Source organism: Atta cephalotes (genome assembly GCF_000143395.1).
Source record: "Atta cephalotes unplaced genomic scaffold scaffold00027, whole genome shotgun sequence".
Taxonomy (NCBI): Eukaryota; Metazoa; Arthropoda; class Insecta; order Hymenoptera; family Formicidae; genus Atta; species Atta cephalotes.
Window position 1 is genome coordinate 3,690,833 of NW_012130091.1, and position 9,983 is coordinate 3,700,815.

Below are 9,983 nucleotides of genomic sequence, written 5' to 3' on the forward strand. Positions count from 1 at the left end.
GTAAGTAAGTAGTAGTAGTAGTAGTAGAGAGAGAGAGAGAGAGAGAGAGAGAGAGAGAGAGAGAGAGTAGAGANAGNGANAGAGAGAGAGAGAGAGAGTAGAAGCGGAAGCCCATAGTTATATAAGCGGTAAAAAATTGTAGAATTGTATAGTGGTATAATGTGTAATAAAATATATTAAAATAAATAGATAAATGTTAAAGTATAAGGCGAGAACAAGCGTAGCGAGCATGGAGATAGAGAGATAGAACAGCGGTAAAATATAAGATGGAGATAGTATAAGATGAGCGATAGTATATAAGAGGAGAGGAATGTATAAGAGAGATGTAAAACGGTGAATGTAGAGATTTAAGGATAGTTAAGATACAATTGTATCTCATGAGGAATAATAAATTCTATTCTATTTTATTCTAATTATATGCGGAGTTTATAATTTTAAGGTTTATAATTTTAAAACCATGAAGAAATCTATAATCTATACTATTTTTCTGAATATTATTTGCTCATAATTTACAAGAAAACAAAATAAATGTCAATGTTAATGGTTCGTGTAGAAATAAAGATAAAAGCAAAAATTAAAATTCTAGGAAATTTAGAAAAAAATAATTTTCCAAAAATACTTATAAAAATGCAGCAAAATCAAAGGTTCAAAAATTTAAAAAAAAAGAAAATTTTATTACTTTTCTAGATACTCCACTCATAATTTGCAAAAAATACAGAATAAATGTCAATTAAAAGCTTCAGGTGAGAATCAAGGTAAAAGCAAAAATGAAAATTCTAGGAAATCCAAAAAGGTTATTCATCAATAATACTTAGATACAAAAAGGATATAAAAACAAAACAAAACAAAATCGAAAGTTTAAAAAGAGAAAGATCATTTATATTTTTCTGAACTATCAGCTTATAAGTTGCAGGAAATGTTAATTAAACGTTAATTATAATTGTTTTATTACTGCGTTTACTAATATTGTTTTTATTACTGCGTTTGGTAACACTGCAGAAAAAGGGAGCAACCATCGACGATCTTGACCTTGACATATGTTGTCATGGCCCTCAACAACCTTTAACAAGTTTTAGCCGCCGCTCGTTATTCGTTAAAAAGTTATTAATACAAAAAAGTTTGAAAACAACATTTTATTTCTGCTATTATGTAATATTAAAAATTATCTTATACCCTTCCTTGCTTACTGTGACTTTCCAAGCGAAGCGTGAAGATAGGATGAGAGTTGCTTCGCGTGGAAGTCATACGCCTCTAAATAGAAATAAAACGTTATCTTTTCAAACTTTTTTTGCATCGGATTGTGACTGAGATGAGAAGTGGATATTCTACGACAACCCCAAGAAGAAAAAATACTACGCTAAGTTCAATCAATCTTTGCCATCGATCTCAACATCAACACTACGGCCGAACATTCATGATTCGAAGATCATGCTCTGTATCTGGTGGGACCAAAAGGATCTTGTTTACTATGACTTACTGCTGAAACCTGGCGATTCCATTACGGGCGATCGGTATCAGCTACAATTGATTCATTTGAGCCGTGCATTGCGAGAAAAACGGCCGAAGAGCAAAGATATGATAAAATTATTCTTTTTCATGACAATGCTCGATTTCATGTCGCTAAAGTCATAAAAAAATATTTGAAAACGCTCAAATGGGATGTTTTACCGCACTCGCCGTATTTTCCGGACATTGCTCCTTCTGATTACTGATTATTCCGAAGGATGCAGCAAGTCATCGGTTCACTTCTTTCGCAGAAATCGAAAATTGGCCCCAAAATTGGATCGCGTCCAAAGACGAGTCATTTTTTCGAGATGAAATTTAAAAATTACCTGAGAGATGAAAAAAAGTAGTAGGCAGTGATGGACAATATTTTAATTGATCTGTTCGTTCATTTTGTTTTGAAATAAATGCACAAAAAAACGGACCGAACTAATTTGTACTCCCAATAAATTTTGTGACAATAATTTTCACAATAATAATTTTTGAAGGGGAATTAAAGCTATTATAAATATATGATATATTGGATATATTGGGTTGGAGAAACTTTCATATTATTACTTGAATCAAAATAGATAACTTTTACCGAAATTTTCACTGTTGTCTTGATTGTCATGCAAAGCTTTTAATTAGTAATAATATCGAGAAAATAAAAAAGCATATAAGAGTCAAATTTAAACAATTGATGTACAATATATAATGTGACCATTTAAAATCTGTACATTCTTAATTACTGACTATAAGATATTTGGTAATATTACATTACATTACATGTTTTGTCATCATAATTGTGCTATCTTCAGATATTTAAAAAACAAAGTAAAAAATACAATAACAAAACGATAAAACTGTAAAAAACCTTTTCTCTGTCTTTGAATCAGCTATTCGCAAGTGAAAAATCGCCTTTCAACGTCTCTCGGTTTCAGTTCATAAGGCACCCAATTTCCTTGTTTTTGAATCATTCCCATGGCTCTCAATCGTACAGACGGCTTGTTGAGTTACCCCCAATGATTCTGCAAGCTGTTCTTGCGTTTCTCTGATCTTCTTCGAGTAATTCTTTGTCTTCGAATTTTTTTGGCTGTCTAGAGCGAGGCTCTTGTCTTCAACGCTGAAATCTCCATCCTTGAAACGTCGAAACATTCTCTACATGATTTATCAGTTGGAGCAATGTCACCATAAACTTCGACAAGCATTCGATAGGCTTCAGCTGCACTTTTTTTCCAATTAAAGCAGAAAATCAAAACTTCCCGCAAATGCTGCTTGATTAACAAAAAATTCAACATTTCAAATACAGTAAAAATCAAGGTTTTTGTATGAAACTCAAAGCGATATAAACTGAATATTATTAGCAGATGTTTAACCTCTCTGAAACCGCCAAAATCAACTGTCATTATGAATCATTCACAACAGTTGGAGCAATCTTTAGGGAAACGGATCGAACTAATTTGTACTCCCAATACTTAGCCCTAGTGATATGTATCATTTGTAAAAAAGATTTGCATTGACTGATGCCAAGTTAAATTCTACCTTCTAAAAAAAAAGTGATATCTAGTAATCTTTAAAAATATTTTCATTAAATACAGATGACCATTGTCGTGATATTTAACTTGATATTTTTACATTATATATTATTATAAGACGATGGGATAGTGCTGGGATTTTTTAAAATCTTCTTCGTAAATTTATTTAATGTCAATATCATTTATCATTTATATAAAAATTTGATATTAGCAACTGGCGCCATATTAAATTCTGCTAATGCAATGTTAATTTCCCAGATAGTCAAATCTGTAGAAAGTAGATATTTTAAATGTTACACATTATGCGACAAAATAACAACAGAATTAGATGTATATATTAGGTATGTAAATATGAAACCGGAATTTACCAATAGATGGCCACAGCTGTCAATGTAGTTGCCATCAGACGGCGCCATTGACGCCAGTTCCTTGTTCTGACATCTGACAAAGATTTTCAACTCATAACAATACAAGTTTCATACAACAGTATAGTTTGTAATAGTGTTGAATATGTCGAATTTTGTGCCTGGAAACTACGATTTGCGGACAGCATTGATTTTCTGTTACCATTTGAAGAAAACTGCTGCAGAATCACATCGAATGCTTGTCGAAGCTTACGATGAGCATACTCTTGATAAATCACAGTGCTTTGAGTGGTTTAAAAAATTCAAAAGTGGCGATTTTGACATGAGAAATGAAGAACGTGGAAAACCATCGAAAAAATTTGAAGACAGCGAATTGCAAACATTGTTGGATGAAGATGACGCTCAAACTCAACAACAACTCGTGGATCAATTAAATGTGACACGAAAAGCCATCTCCATACGTTTGAAATCCATGGAAAAGATCCAGAAGATGGGAAAAATGGGTTCCACATGAACTGAATGAAAGACAGCAGGAAAATCGAAAAACCACTTGTGAAATGCTGCTCGCCAGATACAAAAGAAAATCATTTCTCCATCGAATTGTGGTGAAAAGTGGATATATTTTGAGAATCCTAAGCGTAAAAGATCATGGGTAACTCTAAGCGAACCATCGATATCGACTGCAAGGCCAAATCGCTATGGACGGAAGACAATGCTCTGTGTTTGGTGGGATCAGAAAGGTGTGGTCTATTATGAGCTGCTAAAACCTGGCGAAACCGTTAATACTGAACGCTATCGACAAATGATCAATTTGAATCAAGCTTTGTATGAAAAATCGGAATATCAAAAAAGGCAACACAAAGTGATTTTGCTTCATGATGCACCATCATACACAGCAAAACTGGTCAAGGAAATGATTGAGGCATTTGGTTGGGAAATACTTTCGCAATACTGCGGCTTATTCACCAGACTTGGCTCCGTCCGATTACCACTTATTTGCATCGATGGAACACGCACTTGCTCAGCAGCGCTTCACTTCTTACGAAGATGTACGAAAATGGCTAGATGACTGGTTTGGCTCATAAGAGCAACAATTTTTTTGGCGTGGCATCCACAAATTGTCAAACAGGTGGAAAAAATGTATAGCTACCGATGGGCAATACTTCGAATAAAATATTTTTTATCATTTTCATGCAAACGTATATTTTCTATAAAAAAATTCCGGTTTCATATTTACCTGGTAATACTGTTAACAGATTGTTAAAAAAAAAATGTAACAGAATCTGTAAGTGTCAAATAATGTCGGAGGAGGATCTGTTCAGTTTCTGCCAACAATTTGCCTTCACATTATATCGACAGACGATGTTAACAGAACATAAGCCTAATGCGAACGCAATTGATGGCAGACTGCCATCATTTTTTGCTCGATCTGTTGACAGAAGACAGCAGACATTTTGCTATCTGGGTTATTACTAGTATACAGATGACCATCGTTGTTATATTTATTAATAAATCCAAAAAGAAAATCATAGCAACTTTAATAGCAATTTTACCCCCATATACAAATTTACTTTTTTTAAAAAAAAGTAAAAAAAGCGCTAAGAATGCTTTTCGAAAAGAAGCATTTCTATATTTGTATTTGTAAAACTTAAATAATGCGTATTGAAAAAAAAACTGCTGTACTAAATTAAAAAATAAAACTCAAGTAGTATTCAATATCTGTAGTAACTATTAGCACAACAGAAATACAAATAATTTCATTACATAATAATTTATGAGCCTGAGAAGGAAACTGTTCAAAGTTTCCTCTCCCCTACAATAAATATAATCAATGTTTTTAATTTAATTAAGCGTGACGTTTTAAATAAAGTACGTACACTAAATACAATCAATGTTTTTAATTTAATTAAGTAGCGTATTTGTGTAAAATTATTACAATATATCACAGATAAAAAATTTCACTGCCTCATGAGCATGCTCTCTATACTTACCTTCGAATATTACTAACACAATCGCAGCCCAAGAAAGAATTATTAGAAGTTACTGCAAGCGTAAAATCAAGTGGAGCTATATTTTCGGCTCCTTAAAATGCAAAAAATCGCATATGTGGACACAGATGGGATTGAACCCAGATCTACAGATTGCGAGTCATCACCAAGCAGTAAGCCACTCGACGTCTCAACGTCAGGTGTTCATGCGATAAAGATTTTATAATTTATATTTCTTATTTCAACATGTACTTCCAATTTTTTTTGTTATCTTTCTTGTTTATAATCTCTCTGATCATAATTAAATTATGACATCGTATGCATCCACATTACCGTTAATTTGATGATACGTGTATATAATTTTTTATAATTTGACATTAACCGCTCTCACCATAGACCGAAGAATTGGTTTACAGTACGAGTTTTATAATATGAACTTCAACGTATACCATGACTGCCTACTATATACCGTAGCAGAATATTATGATATTTGTGGCGTTTGTATGTAAGATGAGATCCTTCAACAATTCGGTCTATTATATTAAACTTATGTAATTTTTTTGAATTGCTAAGGTGGGTTAAATTAAGTCTGAAACGTATGTGCTGTATATATGTATACTTATCTCATAAGAAATGGAATAATAGAATAAATTAATCAGTCATTATCTTCTATGCTCGTTTAAATCTGTCGATCTTGTATTTTAATAATAAATTGTTTAATGAAAAAGATTTACAATTTACCATTATTGCTTGCAAAAGAAGATCTTAAGTGAATCAGTCTATTCATTGGTAATTCGCTTAAACTGCGAATCTCATTCAAATATAAAGATGATTGATCTCCAGATGCCATTTTCAAAATACAATACGTATGAAGTATTAACAAACTGCAATACATAGCTGAATATTCAAAAATTTGTGGTTATTAAGATATAAATATTAAAATATAAGTATTTGCACTCATTCTGTCTCTCTTTCTTTCTCACTTTTTCATTCCTCTCTCCTTCTTTCTCTCTCCTTAATTTTTATTATTGTATATTAATAAGTTATATTAACATGTTATAATATATCTTATTTCCAATAGTAGAAATATGGACTCATTTAAATATTTAATCTAGAACAGCAAAAATTAAACAGTTTTATAATAAACACTTTTCATACCTTTTCTTCAAATACGATGATGACAGCTATGTAAATTTGGAATGTCCTAGTGCTTTAGTCAACTTTTTTTGGCTTCTGATAGGAACGCGACTAAATCGTACTGTGAAACACGGATGCCGTTTTCTTGCGCTTGGCTGACGAAGCAAGAAGAGTGACAATCGCATAGGCGATCCAACGGGGGCTTGTCGCGGAGACGCAACGAAATAAAAGTATAATTAACACAAAACCCGTTATAATCCGTTTTACAAAGATTCTTGGTAGTAGTCTCATTGTCAGTATTGTTGAACAGTTTGATTCGACAAAATGTCCAGGGTTTCGTGTTTTGTCTTTTGTGTCTTTTGGATAACTGTATTTGACAAAATGCAATTTACAAATACCGAAGGTGAGTTTATTTTTCTTCCGAAGAATTAATTTTTTGTTGTAACTCTCAGCTTAGTATGTGCGTGCGTACGTGCTGATGAATTACAAAATAAATTGCTAAAAAGAATTGTATACTTTTAATTTCACAATCAGATGTTCTGGATAAAATAAAGGCAGGATTACAGCATGCAAGTAATTATCTAGAGACAGCTAAAGACATTGCCAACTTGGTGTCTAAGAGTTTAGGTCGTAAGGAAAAACGCGAGGAAAACGGAAATGATGAAAAACAACCGTTTGGTCCTTCAAATTTTGTTTCTGCATTCTTTCGACTCATTGGATTTGATTCGCAAAAAATCGCAGCAATCGCAGTCAATAGTGTTGTATTTCTTGCACAAATGGTAAATATATATATAATAAGATATAAATTATTATACAGCAATGTGCGTGCGTGCGTTTGTGATATTTTTTTATATTCATAAAATTTAAGATGTTTCGATTATTTACTTTGACAGATAAGTACGCTTTTTGGACTGAAATCGTCGCAAAATAACATCTCTAGAAGCATGGACAACGAAGAATTAGCATGGGATCCGTTAAAATTTACTTTAGAAAATAAAAATAAGAATGTAAGTCGTTATAAATTGAAATATATATATTAAGAGTGTAATTTAATTTTGAGGGTTTTTTGTCAAAAATTGATTTATTTAAAAAACAATTTAATATATTACGTAAATGTTTACTAATTTAACGATTTCAACATTTAATTCTTTGGCAAGTTCTGAAGTAGACTGAAGTGTACTGAATTTTCGTTCAATAATACTTGCAAATTTGCATTTTCCAGCCTTTGTCGTTAATATTGAAATCATCACTTTTAAATCGACAGAAATGATATTTATGTCTTAATTGATGGAACAACGTCATCATAAGTTCAGAATTCTATCTTCACCTTAAGCTGCCGTTTTCTTCTGATTAACAAACAAAAGCAATGCATATTGAAAAAGCTTTTTAGGAAACTGCATCTTTAAAATGATGTAAACACGATGTTTACTGCATTTATTATTATTAAACGGCTAAATATCATAGAGTAATATTAAAGCATTAAGAAATAATAGCTGTTGGAATATCTTCGACAGTACTTACATTAAGTGTCATTTCTTACAATATATGTATTACAATATATGTATTATTACACACGAATAACTAGTGTTGGCTCACGTTTTCTTACATTATCATATTATAATATTAGTGTCAGTTCTTGCGTGCGCGCAAAAAATTAAACCCTAAAAATTAAATCACACTCCTAATAAAAGAGAGAGATTTCAATTTTGATTTAAATAATAAATGAAAGACACAATTACATAATTAATATTAATTAAATTAATATTAATTAAAAATATTAATCAAAGAACTGGAAAGGATACGAGCAATAAGGGTCAAGCGCAGAAGACGTGCAAATAATATATCTATGAAGTGTGAAACTTTTTTATTCACTAAAACACGCTTATATGTTTCGGCTCACTTTTGAGTGTCTCCTCAGAGACAACACAAACTAACATAAATAAATTGTAAATAAAAATTATCCTGTCATGGTAAGCTTCCCTTCTTCGAAAATTCAAATGCTAAAATTAAATACAAAAAGAGTGAAAAAACAAGAAGAAAGAAAAATGAACGAAAATAAGGAAATGATGGAAATGTTGGAATAGAGAATATGAAAAACTAATTTATCAAAAAACTTTAAGATTTAATTAATTATCCCGAAAATAAGGACGCGCATTCTTATTTTAGTGAATAAAGAAGTTTCACACTTCATAGATATATTATTTGCGCGACGATCTTCTGCACTTGAATTCTACTACCTACATCCTTTCCTGTTCTTTGATTTATAAGGAGTCTTAGTTAGTTTGATTTGTTGTACGAAAAAATATTAATATTTGAACTTTTCTACTTTAATTACATACACGCGTAATTGAAATACATTTACAATTAAAATATATCCATAAAGCACAAATTTTTTAAATTATGTTTAATAGGTTCGAAACTTAGTTGAGCAAGCAAAAAATCCGAATTTACCAAATCAGTTGATAGCGAGAATGATTGGCTCTGATTCTGCTTGCATTCGATTATTACTATGCAAATCATCTCCGATCATAAAAGCAGTGCAAACATCTCTTAATAATAAATTGCAGAATTATATGCATCGAATGATTGCGTGGTTACCATCTAGAAAGGATTTTGAAGCAAACAGCGACGAATGTGAAGAAAATCATATCGATTGTCGTTTATTTTCAACATAATTATAGTTAATCCTTTAACTTATGAAAACAATAAAATATATAAATACTAAATATGAATTTAATAAATACTAATATGAATTTAGAATCATCTTTCTTTCTCTCTTTTATTAATAATATGGATTAATATATTATAATTTATCTACTGTGTGTTATGTGTAATTATATAATTAATATCTAATCTATTAATAGATGTATTAATAGATTACTGCCATACGCACAACATGTTGATTATATCAATCTTAATAAACTTAACTTTATATAACAATAACAACCGAAATATAAAAACCGAACAAAATAGTATGTATACATATAAATATAATTATATATTTTATAAAGATTGTCTACTATGTATTGCTCATATTTTTCATGTATTAATATTAAAAATTCTCATTAAATTACTATTAATGTCTGTTTTTATTAATGTATGACATAACATTAAATTGTAATTACAATTGTAAGTACAATTTACAAAAGTAAATTGTAAAAGTTCTTTATGTTCTATATGATATCTTGCATTTGAAATATACACATACATTTCTTATACACATATTCATAATTTATTATAATTTATTCATCTCATAATTTATCTTAAATTCGAAAAACATTTCTAGCGACATTTAAAATATTATTTTTCTAAGAAAGAGAGAGAGAGAGAGAGAGAGAGAGAGAGAGAGAGAGAGAGAGTAGTTAGTTATTAATAATTATATATATATAATATATATATATATATTATTATTATTATTAGTTATTATTATTATATTATATATATAATATATATTATTATTAGATATATTTTAT

At 30.5% G+C, this 9,983-nt stretch overlaps 1 protein-coding gene across 1 annotated transcript; it reads left to right on the top strand.

The window, feature by feature from the left end:
* Positions 1-7,454: 7,454 nt before the first annotated feature.
* LOC105620565 lies at positions 7,455-9,185 on the top strand. The gene is made up of 2 exons (XM_012202059.1): positions 7,455-7,517; positions 8,922-9,185. The coding sequence occupies exons 1-2, from the start codon at positions 7,455-7,457 to the stop codon at positions 9,183-9,185; spliced, it is 327 nt and encodes a 108-aa protein (XP_012057449.1).
* The last annotated feature ends 798 nt before the right edge of the window (positions 9,186-9,983 follow it).

Bases quoted from the DNA above. Each gene is read 5' to 3' on its own strand.
- LOC105620565 (XM_012202059.1), top strand. From the start codon at position 7,455: ATGGACAACGAAGAATTAGCATGGGATCCGTTAAAATTTACTTTAGAA. The intron at 7,518-8,921 runs GTAAGTCGTTAT...TATGTTTAATAG, and splicing joins TAGAAAATAAAAATAAGAAT to GTTCGAAACTTAGTTGAGCA.